At 45.1% G+C, this 22,159-nt stretch overlaps 1 protein-coding gene across 1 annotated transcript; it reads right to left on the bottom strand.

The window, feature by feature from the left end:
- Positions 1–422: 422 nt before the first annotated feature.
- On the bottom strand, positions 423–18,762 carry tshz3a (teashirt zinc finger homeobox 3a). The gene is made up of 2 exons (XM_033622718.2): positions 18,371–18,762; positions 423–4,666 (listed from the first exon to the last, which is right to left on the bottom strand). Exons 1-2 carry the CDS (start codon positions 18,408–18,410, stop codon positions 1,356–1,358), a joined length of 3,351 nt encoding a protein of 1,116 aa, XP_033478609.2. The 5' UTR covers positions 18,411–18,762; the 3' UTR covers positions 423–1,355.
- Positions 18,763–22,159: the final 3,397 nt, after the last annotated feature.

The raw sequence follows: 22,159 nt of genomic DNA, 5'->3' as shown, positions 1-22,159 counted from the left end.
CGCACCTCTTGAGTCCGCCCCAACAACAACGCGACGACACAGAAATCACCAGGAATATCTAGACAAACTGTGGCGGTGGAAGACAACGGCAGATGAAAATGCTGAGGGTTTTTAACTTCTGCTCGGTGTTTCTGCAGATGTAGCCCTTGTGAGCAATCTGTCAGCTGATTTGTAAGTGCTTAGTCATTACACTGTGGGACAGCAATTGGGAGGGGTGAGTTTTTCCACTAAGATGTATGGTCGTCCTGCAAACCAGGTGAAAATGTAGCTTACAAATTACATTTAGGACAATGCTGTGATGTGTCAGTTAACTCGCCTCATTATCTTTAAAACATCATTTCTTGAAATATGTTTTTTAAAATTCATTCATGCACCTTGATCTACACAACTCTCTGATTGCTAAATGTGAAAGAAAACAAATGTTTTATGCAGCAGTTAATTCAATTTAATCATAGAAGCACAAGGCATTAACATATTTGTATTGTTTTTTTTTCTTATCAAATAACATTTATAAAACTATTGTGCAAAACAATGTCCTTTTAATCTTCTTCAAAGGCTCTGCACCAGTGGATAGTCATAGTCCTCTTAAATTAGGAAATATAACAAGTATGCATAATTTAAACAGCAAATTGTAAGCTTATACACTTTATATACATTTTTACACAGACCTGGATTTTAAGCACCCCTTACTCAATGATAAAGAACAAGGCGGCTTTTACAATCAGCAAGAAAATCAATAGGCTGTACAGAGAAAACTATAAAAAACAAGCAGTGAACTTTTGCTGTTTGGCAGATTCTTTTTAAGGAGCGTTTCCCAGGCATTTGGCTGTTTTAAGTGTGTTAAAAAATGACCAGTTTGAAAGGGCATTTTTAAAATCTGGACAGGACAGGACAGGACTGTACAAAATGTAACAGTAAAACTTGTTGAACATGCAGTCTACCAGCAAATCAAAACCAAAAGTCACAAAAATACAAAATAAATACAATAAAGTTAATACATTTCAAGTTATTAGCTGACCTTCTCGTCAAGAGATTCACCGTGATCGTGACAGAATCTGTCCTCTGTCGTCTCACATTAGCGAAGGTGTACACAGAGTGAGGGAGACGACGGAGCTGACAACAAATCAGGCTGAATATCTGCTGACCTACAGTATAGTTTGATGTGAAATAAATGTCTTTTGAAATACAGAGAAATCAGAAATGTTTATAGGCCGAATAGATGTAAACACCTTGTGCTGACATTTTCTTAACAGTAGCTCATGCCATCTTTGTGCATTACCACACTTTCGGATATTTTTTTTGTTTTTACCAGCCATTCTAAATACGTTTCCAGTATGTGTACTGCTGAGAGTACTTTAGTGTTTCTCTACTTCGCTCACATACAGCAGATGGTCCTCTGGAGACTTCCCATGGCTCTTGCTGAGGTGAAGCTTGATGGCGTGCTTAGTGGCAAATTTACGGATGCAGAGCTGGCAGCGGTACACTGACCCATTACTACTGCAGTCTTCTTGTGATTGTGGAGAAAGGAAGGACTCCAGGGGCACTAGTTTCTCAGTGAGACTGTGGGAGTCCCTGACAGTCTGTTTTGGGGACAGCTTGGCCAGGTCCCTGATTCTGAACCCTAGGTGGGCTTCCAGGTGGCATACATACGCTGCTGGGGTGCGGATCTGTGAGGCACAGTCACTACAGAAGAATATAGGTTGACCGGAGTCCAGGTTCTTGAGGAACTTGGTTCTGCCCGTTCTCCTTAGCTGGTACTTAACGTTAGCCAGCCAGTGGCTGATGGTGGTCATGGAGAGGCCTGTGAAACGAGACACGTGCATTCTTTCTTGTGGGCTGAGGTCGTTGATGATGTACTTCCCCTCTGATGTCTGCCTCAGGCTCGAGGCAAAGTGGGCCTGCAGAAGGAGGAGGTGCTGGGGGTTCCAGTTGGAGTGACGGCCTTTGCGTTTGTGGCCGTGCAGGGAGGCGTCGTCGTCATCGTGAGTAGAGCCCACGATCTCGGTTTTGTCTGTGACCCGGGACCGAGAGGGAGGCTTTGGGACATGGTGGGACTGTGTCAGGTTCCTCAGCATGTCTGAGATATCCGACAAAGCGTTTTCATGCAGGGGGCTGCTGGATGTGTAGGGAGAGACAACTGTTAGCTTTGCAGGGGTAACAAGAGAGGAGGGGGAGATGGAGGAGGCTGTGGATGAAGGGGTTAGGGGGGCTGAGCCTACAGAGCCCCCTCTATCACTTTTCCCTTTTGTGAGGTCCATAGGCTGGTCGTCACTGGGCTGGCAAAAGCTATTATCAACTACACTTTCCAGCTTTTTGGTCTGTGAGGGAGGAGCGGCCACAGCAGCCCTCTCAGCCATGCTCTGGCTGAGCCTGGAGAGCAGGCTCAGGGGATCTTGGTTTGGCAAGGAGGGCTTGGCTGCTTTCCCCAAATGAATGTTCATTACTGACTGAAGAGCACTTAGAGGGTTGACAAAGGGCTGCTCTGGAGGAGTATGGCCAGTGATAATGGCGGTACTGCATCTCAGCGTAGAGGCGAGCGGGGATTTGACTGCTGTCTCTCTCTTGGGCTCTGTTGCCGGGGATGCTCTGTCGCTATGGCTTCCCCTGTCGCTATTGGCCGGGGTGACTGCCCTCCATTCCCTAGGCGAGTCTGCCTCTCCTCCCTTGTGTGACTCTCCAGCCTCGCTGCTACAGGGAGAGAGGTGGTTCTCCATCTTTGGAGATAACTGCTTCACCCTTTGCTCTACTTTTGCTACTTTCTCAGTCACTTTTTTCACTAAATCCTCCATCGCCTGGAAGTTGTTGCTGGGGAAGGGGGAGGACTGGCTAAGCGGTGGGGAGACGAGGGGCTGGTTCTTGGCAAGGGAGGACAATGCTCCGTCCCCTCCGTTGAACAAGAACTTCATCGGGGAATTCTTGTCCATGTTGCCTTGCTGGAGTTTGAGGGCACTGGGGAACTGGTAGGCTGCATGGATACTAGGATAGCCCCCCCAACTTGGATTCCCACTCTGTGCCTTGTTGATGGCTGATGTCACAGTGTTTTCCAGTGATTTCAGAATATCAAAACCCCCCTTAGGGCTCTCCTTCAGGTCCTCTTCAGTTAGATAGCTATACTTTGAGATGTCATATTTCTCCTCCTTCTCAGCATCCTCCTCCTTCCTAACTGAAACTTGCTTCTCATTTCCAACAGCCTCCTGCTTAGTGCACTCCTCCTCTACCTCCTCCTTTTTGATCTCTTTTAGAGGAGGGGAGGTAGCGGGGGGAGTCGTCGTAGTTTGAAGAGGTGGAGGAGAAAAGGTGGAGGGTGCGAGTGGGACAGACTGGACCCTGTGTTCAGTGGGTGTGGTAACCGTTCCAGGGTTGGGGGAGGTGGCTTCGGGGAGTGTTTTGATTCTCTTTCCCACAGAGCTGGTCACCCTCAGGAAGTGTCCTGTCACCATCATGTGGGCTCTCAGCTCTTGCAGTGTATTATGGGAACTCCCACACTCCATGCACTTCAGGATCTGAAATTTGTTAGATTCAAACTGCCAGGTATAGCTGGCGCCGTTCTGGTGGCCGTAGCGGTTATTAGGGGTGGTGTAAGGGCTGGAGGAGGATTTCTGTGAGGGCTCACTCAGGTCTGCCTGCAGGTGCTTAGCTTTGGGGGTTCCTTCTCTAGACCGTGGCGAGGCGGTGAGGTCCAATCCCACGTGTCCCCTTTTCTTTGAGGACATGATTTTGGCTGCCACAGGGGCCATGGGCTCCTTCAGAGGCACTTTCTGGTAGTGTTTGGTCTTAATCATGTGGACGCTGAGGTCCTGGAGCGACTCAAAGGAGTGACCACAATACATGCACTTCAAAACTTTCTGGGCATCCTCCTTGCCCTCCATCTCCATCAGGGACCGCTTACGTGGTTTAGACCAGCGCTTTGCACCACTGCCTGCCCTGTCCTGGTTGTCATCACGGTAGTGGCCTGTATCATTCATGTGAACTGTCAGCTCCACCAGGGTGTCATAAGCAGCACTACAGCCCTTACAGCGGAATTTACTGGCCCCAGTGAAGATTGAGCCAAACAGCTTTGGGTTTTGCCTGTGGAGCTGGACTGTACTAAAGAGGCTGGGCTCAGACTGAGCAGGGTGACGGCTCTGGGGAGGATGCTGTTGTAGTGTCTTTGCCACTGCAGACTGGTGCCAGTCATAGCTACCACTGCTGCAGCTGCTACTGCTACTAGTGCTGTTGCTGCGAGCTGGCTTCTCAGTGGAAACCGACGTCTGTGCCTGTGGCGCTGTGGAATTAAAGTTCAGCGGTGACCACAAGGGGCTGGTTAGAAAGCTGGAGTAGATAACCTTCATTTGTTCTAAGGTGTCCATGCCTATGGGAGGTGTTTTAGTGCCACCATTCAGAGGTGCTGTGACCAAGTTGCCCTCGGCTTTTCTGGAGGGGCTCTCAAAGTCTGACAGACGGTCACTGGTCTCACTCACATGTGACTCACTGTCCATCTCTTGTCCTGAGAGCTCTGCGGCCCCAGCTGATTCCTGGTCAAATGCCTGCTCCTTGGCAGGCCCTACGCTTTGCTCCACAAAATCATCTTTCATGGGAAGGTCATCCTGAGGGGCCGAGGGCAGGTCGTCTGCTTCCGCCTCCTCATCCTCCACAGTGTGCTCTGTCAGCTCCTCAGGAGAATAGGCTGCGAGGAGAATGGAGACAAAGAGAGAAAGAAAGAGATGAGTTAAATTGCAGGGAGTGAACACGCTATGTTAGAATAACTGGAGAAAAAGTTTCCCTGCTATGTGTGCCCGAGGACTCCCAGGGATAAATGAGCCATCTGTGTGGGAGCCTTTAAAGCTGAGCTGAGAAATTACAGTCATCCCATTTCACCTCATCAACCGTTGAGGTGTTATTTTCCTCTAGGCGAGCCTGTATTTATATACTACCCCAGCCACACGGAACTTATGCCTCCCCTCTTTTCACTCCTTCTATTGGAGGAAAACAAAAAAGAAATATCTTGGCAAAAACATAATGCGCCATTTTATTTATCTCAGGGCGCAACAGCTTGAAATGAAAACTAAATCTGAAATTAATGAAGCCCAATCTCACTGTGGCATTCTCCTCTGGGGTAATAAATGAGTTGGATCAACCTCCATCTGTCAGTTAATATGTCTGACGCCTCTTCATCTGCCTCTTCTCTGATTACACACACATACATACAGACACACACTCGCACACATGCGCACAGAGACAAAGAGCATATCTTGGAGAATTTCAAGAAAGGGATGTCAGGATTTTGTTGATGAAATTTTGACATGTTGAACAGACATCCTACGCTGTCATCTGGACTAAAGTGATTCATTAATTTCTTAATATGTGAAAGATAGTCAATACTCTGGGTTCAAGCTGCAGTCTTAAAAGCAAATCTCAGCTAGTCTAAACAGGTGTTGAATGTCGTGCAAACGTAATACAAATACATTTCCCGATCATAAAAACAGAAACGAACGGGGGGAAGAAAATGAGACAGAGGGGAAGAGCGGGATAAAGAGGACGAGGTGAGAATGAGGAGCATCAACATGATGGCAACGCATAAGCGATCTGTCACTTTGCATGTTGGTGCCCGCTGTTTAACATGGAGAGGGATGATGAGTGTGTGCGTGCATGTGTTTGTGTCTATGTGTGCTGCTGGGCTCCGCACACAAACTCCTGTGTCCACCCACCCAACACCGACTCACCCACCACTCACCCCCTTCTTCCGCAGTGTCACCATGCCCCCTCCCTCATTTCCTGTCCACCTCACTCACGAAACCGCTCAACTTAAGGAAAAACAAATAATCTCTGAAAATAGCTGATGGCCTGTGGACAGGTCTGCGGCCATTTGGACAATATTGTAAACTAAGACAAATGCCACAGAAAGAAGCTGTAGGTATAAGCTTTAATGGTTTGGGCACTCGTACAGTTGAGCTCGGGCGTGTGGACACAAACAGGCACACACACCCATACACACACACTGTGACTAAATCCTTCATTCCCCCCACCGCCCCATGCACTCACGTCCAGTCTAAACAAAAATGTCATAGCTGAAATAACTCTCATTTCCAGTGCTAACAGCCAATCTCTAGGCAGCCATGCGGCTGGCGCTGGTCTGATTTGGGCCCTGGGGGCACAGTCAGCAGGCAGCCCCACTGAGAGGCCAGCCTAATGGAGACCTGGCAGGTGCAGCCCACTCTCTGTCCTCCCGGAGATTTGGTTTGTCACTGGGTATCCATTACCTGCCATTCTCCGCTGATAGGCCCCGACAGCCCTGATCAAAAGATGTCGTCGGGCCCCAGTCCGCTTGGCAGTCAGTGGCATGTCGTTTGTAAAAAAGGCCAAGCAGGGTGTAAATAAAATGACATGATCACTTCCCCGGCCCCTCATGTTCTGGACACAATTATGATAATGTGGATGTGGAGGGGGAGGGAGGGGTCTGGGAGGATGGAGAAGGGGGCGAGGAGGTAAATCGCTCACGCTCGGGCAAACACGCAAGGCAGATATCTCACTGCGACCAGCGCTCAAGCGACTGCCCACACCCTCTTTCCGTTACTTTCTCTTCCGCTTCTCTTCTGGAAGGTATTCGTGTCAGACTCTCATTTGAGAGAGGAAATCCAGCCAGGATGAGGTAGTTAATGTGTTTGTATCCTCACTAGCTGGTCACGGATGTCAGCTCGCATCAGGCGAGCCTGGCACACCGCTTGACCAAGTTGTCAGGTCACCTTTCTCTTATTCCGCATATTTCTTCACATTGTCTCGCTATTTCATCAAACTATTGCCATATCCAATTTCATGTCACATTGTCACATTTGTAAACCTTCCCAGTGCTCTCTCTGTGCCTTAACTTGGTAGTAAATGTTTTACATTTCACGCTAATAGAGCTGCGGCCCTATAGGTTATTGTTCGTTTGTCATTAGACGGCATAGAGAGGGGGAGAGAAGTCCAAGAGGACCAGCTATAAAACCTACAGAGTCTAGCCATGCTCCCAGGCAATTTAAAATGCAAAACAAAAACCATTATGTCTGAGCACTATCTGTTAATTTAATCCCCAATGACTGATAATCCATCACACAGGGCGACAACCACATCCAATTATTCTCCCTGGCTTGACTGACAACAGAGGTGATTTATCAAGCTAATAAAAGGTGATGGGAGTATAGAGGCTCCCTTAGAATAAAAAAAGCAGAGGATTATGAATACAACAATACTCTTGGATTGCAGACTTAACTAATATCTGAGCATATGGTGTAGGGCCAATGTATGAGTTTTCCTAGTGTGTGTGAGTTCATGTTATGATGAAGTGAGCTGATGCCATGTGGGGGAAAGACAAGAATCATTAGGTTCCATGATTGATTCCTTAGGGTGGGGGGTGGGGGTGGGGGGGGGGGGGGGGGGGGTGGGGGGGTGAGAAGGGTAGGAGGTGCACTTTCGCACAATCGACATCTCAGTCACGGCTCACACAGAAATAGCAATAACGCGTTCACACAAACACTAAAGCTGCAGAAAAGAAGTCTCACGTGCAGAAACGCACACCTCACCTTGAGATACACAACCTCAAATACACCCCCACGTAATTATAAATAAAGCTAGTCAGTCAGTTATGACACCAGACCCCCCCTCCCTTCCCAAACACACTAACACACTTGTACACGCACGTAGATGCAAGCGATGAGGAAAGACAGTGACATCTTGGCATGCAGGAGGCATTCCTGTGGAGTATCATTTTCATAAACATAAGGGCCGCAGACGAGGAGGGAGAGATCATCTGATAGAAATACTGCAGTGCTGCTCTGACGATCAGGAACAACAGACAGGGCAGGGACAGGGGGTGATTAAGCAGGAAGGTGCTGTGGCTGCCTCTAAAGCAGAGCCTCTCAGTGTCTCTCTCTCGCTCTGTCTCCTTCCCTCTGTCCCATGGGCTATTTCTCCTCAAGTGCTGCTGAAAGCACTGTCTGTTTTTGATGCTGCATTTTAAATAGGCCTCGTACGCAAGAGTGATGAGGACCTTAAAAAAAAAAAAAAAATCAATCACATGTTTCTCAAGTAGAAATCTATGTCCTCCTTTCTTCGCAAGATTATCACAGCGTCAAACCAGCAAAAACATTTGAATATCTCGTCCTGTACCTTTTTTACATCGAGCTACTGCTGATTCCTGTCCCTTTTCTTAAAACTGTCCCCTTGATGACCACAGTGCATATTCCTGGTCTGGCCTCCACAGCTGGGAAAACAGTCTGGGAGTCAGATCACACCCAACAGCAGCGGGGTAAACAGGATGTGTCATTAAAAACTCTACCTGAGTCTGACCCTCTCAAATGACTGCTTGGTCTCTGGAAAAAAAAAGAAAAAGAAGGACAACCTTGCCACAGGCGTCGTGATATAAAAAAGGTGAGTCCTTTGAGCGGTCATCATGAGTACAATATTTCATCTGTGCTTCTTTTTTTAATGCAAAAAATAGCATAGACGGCAGATGTCTGTGTATTGTGGTTAAAAGTACATTCTGTCTGTTTCTTTTTCTGAAATTGTGCAAAGATATGGTGAAAAGAGGATCTGTTTAAGTCCACGTGACTAAAACTACTATGTAATGTGCTACGTACTTCATGAACCAATTTAACCTATAATGTTAATTCAATGTGTATATTTTTGTGCATTACACAAATAGAAGAGAGGAAAAAGAGCGCTTGATTATCGTCCTTGGGGATTTTTTAAGACAATAAAACAGAAACTACCTCTACTGCAAAAGCAATGTTTATATAGGTTTCATAACTTGATCACGTCTTTATTTACAATTTAATCACTGCAAGCATAGACAACTGTTCCGTGCACAATGACACAACTGGGATACAGGAAATTGTCTACATGGGTGGTCCCTTATAGCTTACTGTTTAGATTACTAAAAAAGCTTTATGGCATTGTTCAAAGACAAAAAAATCAATCAGATTTTACAGTCTATTGTTTATGGTTAATTACATTATACAACAATGACTTATAATTGGATTTTGTCCTATATACATTGAGCTGTGTTTCTTGTGCAAATGATTACATATAAATAAAGTTTATAATAATTATTATCCAGGTGAAAAAACAGAGGAAACAAGGTTAGACGATAACATGTTAGTTGAGATATTTTAAGTCAGTCTGTGATCAGATAGAAGAGAGAGGAGAGAGTTAAACTGTGTCACAAAATGACAAGTGTTTCTTGACATGTGTACAGTATTTTAACCGGACCTTGACGCCCTTAAACCAACACAGCACCTCAGCGGGGGGCTTTCGCTGACAGGAAACAGCTCCAGAATGCTACAGGACAGGAAGTCACCTCAGTCTCAAATAAAAAAAAAAAAAAAAAAAAGCAACCCACAAACCACCGACTTCCACTCACTCTCTCAAGTTTCCCAGCAGCCTAAAACTCTTTAAATAGATTAGAATAATTTAGTCCAAAACAGCCCCATTCTGTCAAAATAGCAGCAGATCAGTAACATACCTAAAATGCCTTTCTGTTGCACACATTTGTCAAAGCAACACACTCAATCAAACTTAGTTCTCTCCCTCCTTTTCCCTTTGATCCTTACAGGCTGCCTCAAAGTCCCACGAGAAAATATGTAACAGGTGATCTGCGGCCATCTGAAAAATTAACAAGTCCTGACATAATTCGCTTTTTTCGGATGTGACCGCAGACGGCTGTCTTTAATGCTATTCGTTTTTTTTGTAGGTTGTTACTACATAACTCCGCTGCCTGCTACAGTACATTATGCTTCTACAGGCTATCATGTTACAAGCGATCGTGGATGTCTCTGTCAGTTTTTTTATTTGTGTGTGTTCTCTACCCCCTGATGGCATTGTGAATACATTGTGTCCGCCGATTGTAGTGCAGGATGTGTGATATGGGAGATGGGAAAAACAGAGAGATCATTCTGGCCTCAGGCGAAGCTTAGGGCTGAACCTTGTCAATGCACATAGTAAGAGGAGAGAGAGGGAGAGACAAAGAGAAAATAAGGCTGAGAGAGTGAATAGATTCAACCCTCGGCTGATTGTTGTGTTATGAGTGGACCTCAAAGCTGCCAGCTGCACGTACAGACCTTCAAGACCTGAAAATTCATCTCGTTTATCTGACACGAGACGAGCCGCAAACGCATAAAGGCCTCCCGTTACGAACTCCAACGTGGAAGGGAACGAGGTGACTCACAGCTCCAGTCTCAATTTTAAGCTTGACGCAGCCACAATAAGCGATAAAAAAAGGAAACAAACAAAAAAGCAACACAAACAGATTCCCCAGGTGCAGAACCAAGGGAAGGTGGCGTTCCAGTCCGACATGCACACACAGCCCGTCTCGTCTGATGATATGTAGTCAGGCTGACTTCCTTAAACTATCCCACATCTCTGCCTCCTGCTTTCCATCACTCTTTCTCCAAGCAAAGCTCCGTGAAGCAGAGCTGCTGTTTATTTGCTCGTTCCTTGAACTGTTTAGGCCTCATGTAAAATGTTGTTAAAAGTTTTACTCCACATTACACAGGGCCTCACGAACACTAGTTTCACCGGAGCAGACATGATTAAACATGTCATTTTAACCCAGTAATCTAAAGTAAAGTATTTGACAGTGTAACCTAATGTACTCAGTGTTTCTAACTTTGACACAATACCTTGAAAAATATCAATTTCATTTTCAATACCACAGGGAAAAACTTACATTCAAAAGCATACAGTTTGAATTTCTTATTAAAAGATAAATATAACAAGGCTTGACAATGACTTTCTTTTCATGTTTGGTAGAACAGAGACTGAATGTAGTGAACATTATGTAAAAATAAGATGCTCACTCATGATTAAACCATTAACGCTGGGTGCTGAATCCTGAATGGATTATTTTCTTTATCCATGTGGTAAACATTAACAATAAGAGAGTGGGAAAGTGCAGCTGTTACCAGTGTAACAATACTATGGAAAATGAGTATTGAAACTATTTGAAATATTCAAAATCTATAAACCAATATTTTTACAGCACTAGTTTTGTGTCTGTTTCAGTTATCAGCTGCATTGCAGAACTACATGTGCTCAAACTACGTTAAGTACAGTGAGTCAGAGTCACACAACAGTTTACATGACAAGTTTAGTTGATGGAAGGTTCCTATTTCTTGTCACCTACAACTGAGTGTTCTTGTTAAGTGTGTTAAACTTAATCTATGTAAAACGTGTCCGATCTGCTCAAGTTTTCTGACCTTTCCATGACCTCACTCATAAATCTGTCATAGTTAATCATGGACATGTCAAAGCACTATGTATAGGTGTATGATGTTTTGATGTGTCATGACAGATGGGAATGGTAGCTAAAACTATGACGATAGAAGCTAAACAACATTCCTTTAAAATTTGTGCTAACACCTGCATTACTGTAGGTCTGAAATTAAGGTTGGGGTCTAAACGAGGGTTACCGCAGTTCTGCCATTCAGGACAGGTCTAAAGTCAGGCCTACTGTAAGTCTAGAGTAAAGAGCTGATAGTGTGTCAGGAGCTCACACTGGGGCTACAGTGGAGAATAAGAGATCAGGTCAAACTGGAATTAAAAGGGAATGCCACCTAAATGAAGGACTCCAATGTGTTATTAATTAAGTGTCAATATTTCTGAACATGAGCTACTCCCTCTAAAAGCTAGAAACCAGAAAGGTAAGACTCAAATTTGTGATGTCATAGGGTATAAAGTCTGGAGCTGCGCCATAGACAATGTGGACCCACAAAATGTTTATATTCTTTTTTTTTTATAACCAAATGAGCTTTCTTCTATCGTAGTATCCTCAGTTCTGAAAAAGAAAATGTCCACATATACTCAGAACAATCTTCTGGGTTATCTCAGTGTCATCTATAACATCTTTCCCAGTCAATTGTCTGTGCAGCAGGTCAGACTTTATACCCTATGACATCATATATTTGAGTTTCAGCACTCTGGGTTTTGGAATTGGGAGTGTTTCACTTTTACTAATGTATTTGGACTGTCTTAGACCATAGTATTAACATGTATGAATTTTGAAAATGGGTGTAGTTCCCCTTTAAGTTGTGGCTTGTAGCTTGGAACTAAAACTGGGGCTGTTTAATGTTGAATCAGGGAGGGAAGGCAGTTTGAGAGTGCGTGAAAGAGTGTGTTCAATGAGCTTCAGTAGATGTAAAATATCCGTCTGCAACTAATGAACATGAACATGAGTGTTGTTAAATCACGTGACAGTTAATGAGGCTCACGGACTGTTTTACAGCACTTAAGGATTTACGGCACACAGCACGCTGGTGTTGTGTCGAAGATGGTTTCTACGTCGATATGTGTTCACCCAAATCTGAACCAAACCTTTTCCTTTACATGACTGTGGGAGGGGGCGCTACCCACTTCAATGGAAGGGAAACACTTTTTGACGTGGGAACAGACTTCTACAAAACACCGGCATGGTTAGTGCAACTGGCACTTCAGACAGCACAGATACTGGTACGGCTAAAGCCAGTTTGTGTGAATATTTGAAGGAGTTTTATTAACAGATCACTACAGATTCCAATGGAAAATAATCTCACATTTTAATGCAAATTGCACCCGTTAAGTCTGAAAAAATGTCCAAAATGTCAGCCACAATGGCAACAAATCTGAAACGACACATTGAGTTGAAAAAACAAACACAAAACAAAAGAAATGAACATGAACTACTTTATTTTTTGGGCCTGTGAACTGAGTTCAAAAATCAAAATTGTGAATTACAAACGTGAATTAGTTCATTTTAATCTGTGTGAACTAAACTGTGAGCTAGCTCTTGTGAAGTCTGAACTTGCACAACACTGGGTGAAGGGACTAAAGTCGGGGCTTGGGAGTGGGACGAGCAAACCCCTTCTCACAACGCACAGCTGCTGCCATGATCGCCTAGCAACGAGGAGGTGATGGACGCAGTCTGAAGATGGATGGCCACCATAAATCACAGTAGTGAGTAGGAGGAGGAGGAGGTAGAAGACACCGAGAGGGAGGAAGAAGAGGACGAAAAACAAAACAACAGTTTTTTCCCCTATTCCGTAGCGGAGCTGGCCTTGCCTTGACCTCTCACTGTACTCTTTTATTCATGATTGTCGGAGAATGACGCGGGGCTGGGGACTCTTCTGGGCAAAGCTTAATGGAAACTTCTAGGTAATCATTACAGTCAGTTAGATTGGATCCAATGGATCATTTTATAATGTACAACTGCAATAAACTGCATTGAGGCGTCTACGTGCCCTTCAGTGTCTAGAGTTTTTCATGATTCCACTAACTTTTTAAAGATGATAATAATGATAGACGATACCTTTCATAAAGCAACCCTCCAGGCAAGGCAATCTGGGTAGTGTAGTTGCGGGATAAACATCCCTGGGCTATCTGATTATGGCCTACTGCTGCGGCACTGGTGTCTAGTAACACTCAGAGAGAGCGCTCAGCCATCCATCACACAGTGAGTGTCTGTCTAAGGCTTTCCACCCTGCTTCTTCTCGTCCTGGCTCTCCAGTTACAGCCATACACGGCCGGCCTAAATAATATTCTTCATGATAAATGGCACTATAAGCCTGGTATCCATCATTAATCTGATTTTTAAAGAAGCATCCATCTTGGAGAGAGCCTGTTAGGGCCACGGGGGAGCAGAGCAGCTCGGGTTCATTTAAAGGCCAGGCTGCTGCATGAGTGATACCTGTCAGCCGTGCTCATCAGGGAGCAGCACACACACACACACACACCCGAACGGCATTAAACATTGACGCCATATGGCCACACGTGCACACGCGCACACACACACCGCCACAGCGCCCCTACGTGCATTTGTCGCGCATATATTATGAGTAAACAACACCTACACACTTGTCGGACTTTGTGTACTCACTAAGCATATTTCTCCCCTTCATTCAGACATCTAGAGACGTGTCATGGAAGAACATTCTGTCACTCATCAAAACACAACTCAGTGTAACTCAATCCTCCCTGTCATCTCGAAAAAATCTCCCCTCCCAAACGCTTCTCCTCAAGGGTTTCAGGAAAACTCACTCTTCCCTGGAAAAACTCTCACACACAGACACACACGTGCAGACACACACATGCACGCACACACACACACACACACACACACACACACACACACACAAACGACAGTCTCTTTTCCCAGCTCTCCATTCCTCTGTCTCTCTCCACTGACTCTGCACCTCATTCTCCATTCCTCTCCTTCTCTTTGTTTCTCTCAGTCCACTCTCTGTCTAGTTTTCCCCTCTTTCACTCTCTCTTTCTCTTCCTCTCTGCCCCCTATCCACCTCCCTTCTCTGTGTGTCTGGTAAAGCCTGTTTGATAAATGACACACGTCACCGTGTCAGAAGCGAAGGGTGGGTCAGTGATAAATGACTCTGTTGAAAAGGAAATCGGCTCTCTGGCATGGCCGGGCTATTCTCCTCCTGGATTGGGTTTCAGGACCCCTGAAGACCGGAGCGGCTCAGTTTCCCCGAAAAGAGCACACATCCCACCAGGCTCTGACGCTCGCTACCTCTGGGAGGGGTAGGAGACAAGAGAGAAAGAGTTGGTGGGTGGGAGGTGGGGTTGGAGGGATCCAGCCTGTCCCAATTGTCGCTACAGTGCAGCTGCATCTATCACAACAGCAGTGGGACTATTTTTACAAAGCCTCCGACTCAGTGCCCAGACAGCAGTCCCAGGCTGAAAACCTCGGCTGAAAGCACACTGAAAGCTGAAAGGGAAGAGTGGATGGCTAACGGTTTTCTATTTGTGACACTACTACAGCACTTATACTCCTCTTTCTCTCCCAAAGCCCAACCCTATGGCTTGACATCTGCCAAGTGTGTGTTAAAAAGGAGAGAAGGCCCACTTCACCACCCCCGCTCTTCTTCTCCTCATCGTCCCCATCACCACCACCAGTGCCTCCCCCCCCCCGCCCTCTTTCTCTCTTCTCTTGCACTGTCTCTTTCACTCACTTGCTGGCAGGGTGGCACTGTTATCATTACACAGGCAGGATTTATGGAGTCAGGGCCTATGGCAAAAACAAAAAGGCATCTGTCAATACCTGTGGGAAACACTCTGTCAGCCTTCCTCCTCCTCCTCCTCCTCCCTCCACTGGTGCTCACAGCCTCATTAGGTATGCACTTATCAGACACATAGATCACAGACGTGACTCAACCTCACCGGAATCCAGCCACAGGACTTTCATTAGCAACAGGGCCTGCAAGGCCAAAACATTTGCCGCGCTCACACCTGCAAACAACGCCAGCGGAGGCGTATTGTTGTTAAGGCACGCTAACACTGTCAGCCCGTATGTCGGTCGAACAATTAAGTCCCAACTCATGCTCCCCCGCTGCTTCCGTAAGGGCATGCTTTTCACACATAAACAACAGGAAGGCAGACAGATATAAAAACAGCTTACTTCATTTCACTTGCTGCGTTTACAACCCGGTCGCAATATGTGCGCATGTGTCTGCAATGTGTGCTCGTATCTTTACTAGCGTCAACACATGCATGTGTGTGTGTGCTATGTCCTGTGGTGTGCAAAGACAGAGGGAAGAGAAGAGAAGAAGAAACTGAGCAACGTAGACGGGCCTAAAGAGCTCAGAGAATTATGGCCTAACCCCAGCAGGTGGTCTACAGTTACAATTCCTTTCATCACTATCGCATGCCAAATGGCATACACACACGTTCAAACAAATCAGAAAGTGCATGCACACTGATTTGGGCGCACACACACACACTTGCAGATGGACATGAGTGATGGCTGACAGTCTGGCAGCTATAATCCTGACCCTGCAGAAAGAAGAGACTGCTGCTGTGGAGCCAGGTCCAAATCAGACTAAGCCCCCAACCCCTCTCCTTGTGTGTGCAGCTCTCTCTTGTACACACATGACCAGATCACAGGTTATGACATGGCCTGACAGTGCGCTGACACATGCAACACTCTGGATACTGAAAACACCCACACCATTCTGCACAACATACTGTACAGGTTATACATTCCAGCGAAATAGCTGCATCTCTGCCCGCACGTTGTAAAGCCAATGTCGACTTCCTGTTAAGTCGCCGGAGTATTTCAACTTTCTGCAGCCATTTCAATAGCTTCAGGCCTCAAGCTTGCGGTGAAGCTAATCGCCAGCCACGAAGGGAAGTAGGTCTGTATTTCCACAGCTGGGAGAGTCTGTTTCTCATGTTTGCTCGGCTGTTTACGTGGCCAGCTGCCCTCGGTTGTTAAGAGCACTCAGACCTGACCCAGGTAGGCAGGCCCATTTGTCACCTGCAGCGGAAAATTGAGTTACAGCACAACCAAAGGCGAACGGCTCTGTGTAATATCAAGTTGATTACATCAAAGTGGTGGCAAACCTCATTGGGCTGGGCACCCCGAGCTTGTCATCTCCAATCACAGGGCCTGTCAGGACTCCATCAGCCTCACGGCTAATTGGACCAACGCTAATGAAGCAGGCAAAACAAGTTTTGTACTGTGGAGAGAGAAACCCTCTCAGACAGAGGAAGGAAAGAAAGAGAGGGAGAAGCTGACAGTGTGTGTTGGAGAGACAATGAGAGAGCAAAGCAGTGTGTGTGTGTGTGTGTGTGTGTGTGTGTATGTGGAGGGGAGGGGGGTAGATTTTTCATGCAAGTCTCAAGGTTGCAGTGGGCTGACTCTCCCCCTAAGTCCCTAATCAAGGCCCATCATCTGTCATCCTTTTCTTTGCTCTCTCTATCACCATGCTCTGTGCTGCAATCAATTCATCATCACCCTTTGTGTGCCACTGAACAGTTGACAACTTTATAACTTGCAGCTGCACGGGCTGACTGACAGGGGTGGAAGGGGAGCATGAAAAAATGAAGAAATGAATAGATGAATGAATGAACAAAGAAGCGTGGTTTCAGGAAGAAAAAGTTGTTTTCTAAAAACACAAAACGATCTATATTACAGCCTTTTATTCCCTTTCGTCAACAGAGAAACAGCAGTGTAGCAGGGAGGAGAGAGGCGAGGAGGAGTGGAGGAGATGAAAAAAAAAACATCCTTCTCACTGATCTGAAATCAGAAAGCTTTCAGTCATTCTTTATGTGCTCCCCGCGGCCACTCTGAGCCAGTGAGCATGTACATTAGGCTGGGGCATTTTGATGAAATAAAAGCCCAGGCCAGCTTATGGCTAAACAGAATGGGAGCACTCACTCAGCCTGTCTCTGATTGACCATTAAAGCCATTGATGAATGGGCCTGTCAGGGGAGAGACAATTAAATCAAACATGAAACAAAGCCGTTGTGACGGCCCGGTCTGACAGAGCAAACCCATTCCTCCCCTCCATTACATAGCACACGGCTCCTTTTACAACCTCTAACCCACTCCTCCCGCCTCCTCTACCCACTGTGTGTGTGAGTGTGTGTTCAAAGTGAACAAGTGAGCATGTGCACATGGGAGTGCGATGTTCTCTGCTGGAAGTGTGTGTGTCTGTCTGTGTGTGTGATGTCTCACTGTGAAACCACTTTGTCCCCCCCTTCTTTCACTTTTTCGTGAGTCAGTTGACCATCACAGTAGAGAGAGCCAAAGTGTGCATGTGTGTATATGTGTGTTAGTGAGAGTGAGAGAGAGAGAGAGAGAGAGAGAGAGGGTAAAAAGTACACAGGGCCTTTCAAAGTGGTTTAAACGTGACGTCAGGGGCCTGCAGCACATGGTGGGAAGTGATTTTCTGATGCAAATCGGGAAGGATCAGATCAAAGCCGCATGACAGCCAATCAATCAACCGTCAAATCAGACATGGCAACTGTCGATTATGGCTCCTTCCAGCCCACGAAACCCCATTGTCTACTCTCAAATTGTTTATCTTATCCCAAGAAAGGAAAAAAAGCTCAGAGGTAGGGCTTTTTTTTCCTCCACAGCTTGTGCAAAGAAGTTATGCGCTCGGATCAAATGCGCACAAAGCCCTTATGTCCCCCTTATGGCACGCCTCGGGCACTCACCACCAAGAAAACACTGCTTATTTCCACCGGATTCACCCTTACAGATCAAAGGTACATGGCGGGTAGGATCGGTACACTGTCAGGGATTCAAGTTGGGAACAATAGGAAGCGAAAGTTTACAGCAGGCAACTCATCCGACGGGACTACAGTAGCTGCACAGCGTGAAGAGCCAAACGCAGAAGCACAGATTGTTGTATACAAACTGTACATCCGCTTTAATGAAGCCAACAGTTTCTATGAGGTCTCACAAGAGTAGCCAAGAGTGACAAAGCGGATCGTTTGTGAGAGACAGAGAGAGGAAAAAAGCACAAAGTGGAAACGGAAATGCAGTGACTGTAAAGTGAGCTCTACAAAGCAAAGGTAACATCCGCAGTTTTGTGACAGTAAAGCTGATTTTTTTACGCACGATATAAATGGACACACGTACCTGCTGCGCGCTTGGGCGCTTCTTGTTTCCTCCGCGGCATTTTTTATTTGTGGGGATTTCCGTCAAACTCTTCTTTTTTTTATTTAATATACCCCCTCGCCGTATCCGGGAAGATCCACCTCTACTCAAAAAAGATTCACGCCTTCGTGTAGTAGACTGCACAACATCGGGGAGTCCGATGGGAAGAAAAACTAAAAATCATCGTTACGGAATCGCAGCCTGCGGGAAAAGTCAGCGGAAAAAATAAATAAACGAGGTAGGGGGGTGGATGATTTTTGGGGGGTTTTTTTGGGTGGTGTGATCGCGTTGAGAATATCAGCGGTGATAGCCAGCGTCCACCTCGGCTGCCTGGTCTGGCAACAGGCAAAGTTGAGGGATAAGAGAGATGATCGCGTCACTCACAGCAGGAGAATGGGCAAACCCACCGCTCCGTTAACTCTTTACTTCTCAGAGAGGGGCGGACACCTCGCACGAGTGTCCTCCTACCTCTGCTTTTTCATGTGAATCACAGCTCAGGAGCTATTAGTGGATTATTACAACACAGCAGGCTGATAATGACCAACACAACCACAAACAGATAGGATGATATTGCAATAATGTCCCCACATATGTGTCACCATACCTGAATTCAACCTTTATCACATTTTTACTTTGAACCCGTCACAGTCATATTTCTATGGAAATGCATGACTTTGCTGTGTTTATATTTAATGATCATTATTGGCCTTTTAAAGGTCATTTAAGCGATTACAATTGACGTTGTAGTGACATTTGTTACAGGCTTTGCATCAATTTGCAAAACACTTAATAATATTTTATTAAATATCACATTTCCAAAGCTTCTGTTCAGGTTCATGATCATTTTTAGATCTGACTTGTTTGAAAAAACCCTTAAACAGCCATTTAGGACAGTATTTATTACAGTTTTTTAAAACATATTTTGATTTTTAACATTAAATGTATTGTCATTGCACAACATAATTGCAGTTTAGCATCTTACCACAATGCAAACAGTTGCAAATGTGCATATACATATATTTAAAGATAAACATATGCACAGAATGAGTATTAAACCAGAAAGAGAAGATATATTTTATTTTATAGCCTAAACATAGCCATAGATTTCGGGGGGATACAGGGGACATGACCCCATCAGTATTTAAAACATGTGCATTTGTCCCCCTCCCCCAACATAACTTTATTTTGATTAAATTAAGGACATCTTTACAAAAAAATGCTGCAAACAATGCAAAAATTGATGCATTAAAATTAATCAGAATGCAGCAAATTAAGTGATGCACAAAATTTCCTGGGTGCGTACCCCAAACTACTGTGTGTCCCCTTTAATGCTGACATGAAACCTACGTTCTTGAGCTTACAAAATAAACAAACTAATACACAAAATGTTCGTCATGTAACCATTATAGTATGGACAGAAACAAGTGAGTAGTATATACAGTAGAATGAGTCCAATGAACAGCAAGCAGGTTTGTAATAGTGTAAGAAAAGGGCAGAATGTACAGTCCATAATGGAGTTAAATACAATTAGTTTTATATACAGTCGATAACAGGAAGTGCTAATTCAGAAGGCAATGAGCCCTAGTGGAACGGCCTTTATATATGTTGCTCAAGTCATTTTTGTAATTGTATTTGTTGGGGGAAAAACACATGCTCGCATCATCTATAGATCTTATAACTGTTGCAAAAATTTGTTAAGCAACCCCTTTACCCAAAATGCAAACATGTGCCTGAGACCCTTTCCTCGCTAATTTAATGTGAGCAGTTAAATGTTAGCTTTCATCACAGTAAAAGCATCACTTCTCCCATATATCCACATTAGGTAGAGATCAAAGCCAGTTCAAGGAAGCAGCGTTAAGTCTTAGTGCCAAGGTAATGAGTTTTTTTTTTTTTTTTTTTTTTTTTCCACCAGTCGTCTCGCTTTTTTCTCGAGCCAGCGGTATCTCTGCAGTGTGGGATGGTCCCGGGTCTCCCCCTGTGCCTCTGATGTGTTCTGACCCCTGCCAGCAAAAAGACACATACAAATACCAAAACGTGCTGCGTGTGGGTGCTCAACGCTGCACACATATTACACACACATGCAGCGGAGAGTGTTTAGAGTCAAGAATCTGCTCACTCTTTCAGATACAAATCTAAAACATCATACACGCACAAATGGCAACATATGCACACCCTCTTTCATGCACATGCTTACACACACACACACACACACACACACACACACAAGCAGCCTTACTCAGAGAACAAGAATTAAAGACCTCTCTGATCAGAACTCGCCCCCGCCTCCCCGTCTTTAAGAGCACAGAGGCTGGGTCCCTGTCACTTTAACAACATGAAATTACAACCCAAATGGGATGTCAGGGGTTAGCAGTGTCTCTAAGAGAACTATGTGAATATATTTCCTCCTATGGACTTGCCCCCATCATGACCTCCCCCTGGAACAAGAAGTAACCCGGTGATTGGCGTTTTTACAGCCAAATTAAACCGTCTTGCAGGCTGCTGAAGGCAGAAGGAGAAAGCAGCCGTTCCAAAATTAGTGAGCCATCATTATGACAGAAAGTAGCGGGGACATGGTGTCATCCAGCTACTGTATCGATTAACCCATAAATAGTATATGGCCTCTACACTGCGGCTCTCCCAGGCTTACACTGTAAATGGAAGTTATCTTGGCTGTGCATCTGTCTTGCTTTGCTCTGTGCATTAAAAACCCTGATATCAAGAGAGTGCTACCTGGCTGGGTGTTTAGCACATCATGAAAAAGAGGACATTATGCATAGAATTTGTGAAATGCAAATTGAATCTTGGATGCTTTTAGTGCTTTACCATTATCGTGCTGATGATAGTGTGAAACAGAATGTCTTTTAATTTAAGAAAAAAAGAAAGCATGCAAATCTTACAATTCTTCCTTTTTTTGTAAGAAATGCAATTCGATACACGAGGTGAGGATATTTTTTGGAAAATATGCAGAATCTTTTATTTAGGACTACGTGTGATTCTCTCTTATATCAGGTAGCCCTGCTGTATTATTCCCCCCTTCTTGCGCTTGACACCAGGATTATCATAAAAGAGGAACGTCTGTCAAGCCTGCACTGATTTGCACACAAGTTCGCCCAATCAATCTCAAAGTTGGGATTAAAAAGCACGAGCTGCCTCTATTTTTCTATTGAAATCTTTTGGCAAAAAAAGGGAGAGGCCTTTCAATTTCATAGCCTCCAGAACACTCAAGTATTCATTGCGCTCTACTTTTCGCTTTCAACCTCTCTGCGGGAGGCAGGACTCATGACATCTATGTATGCTGCTCCTATTCACAATGCTATTCAGCCTTCAGATGTGTGCTGCAAGCGATCCCTCAATACCATCAGATCGCTCTTATTGGCATGCGCCCAGTTATGGGCCTGTCCAGAAAGGCAGCGCAGTGCAGTGTCAGAGTGCAAACTGACAGTTCTGTTCTCAAGAGGAGTCCCATTCAGCGGTGCTTTGTCCAAACGAAGGACCAGTCTTTTATAATGTGGCAAAGTTTTGGCTGCTATTCTTGAAAAATGCGTCTGAATACAACTTAAAAGGCGGCAAAATGACACTGAATAGGGTTTCTATTTATTTCCTGCAAACACACACAAGTGTCTGTGTGCATGCTTTGTTGTCTCATCTGTGTATTCATGTGGGTACGTCCATGTGTGGGTGTGTGTGTAATGCATGGCCCTGTTGAGAAGAGTGATTGCTTTATTCCTGCCATGTAGGTGCTATGGGGGCCAGGGCCGTGTCTTTGGGCAG

Source organism: Epinephelus lanceolatus, chromosome 5 (genome assembly GCF_041903045.1).
Source record: "Epinephelus lanceolatus isolate andai-2023 chromosome 5, ASM4190304v1, whole genome shotgun sequence".
In the NCBI taxonomy this organism is placed as follows: domain Eukaryota; kingdom Metazoa; phylum Chordata; class Actinopteri; order Perciformes; family Serranidae; genus Epinephelus; species Epinephelus lanceolatus.
Note: the sequence above shows the minus strand (reverse complement) of the source record. Positions and strands in the feature narration are given on the sequence as shown.

Coding starts and splice junctions, on each gene's coding strand:
- tshz3a (XM_033622718.2), bottom strand. CDS start 18,410: ATGCCGCGGAGGAAACAAGAAGCGCCCAAGCGCGCAGCAG. Junction 4,667..18,370: donor AGCGCCCAAGCGCGCAGCAG/GTACGTGTGTCC, acceptor TTCTCCTCGCAG/CCTATTCTCCTGAGGAGCTG.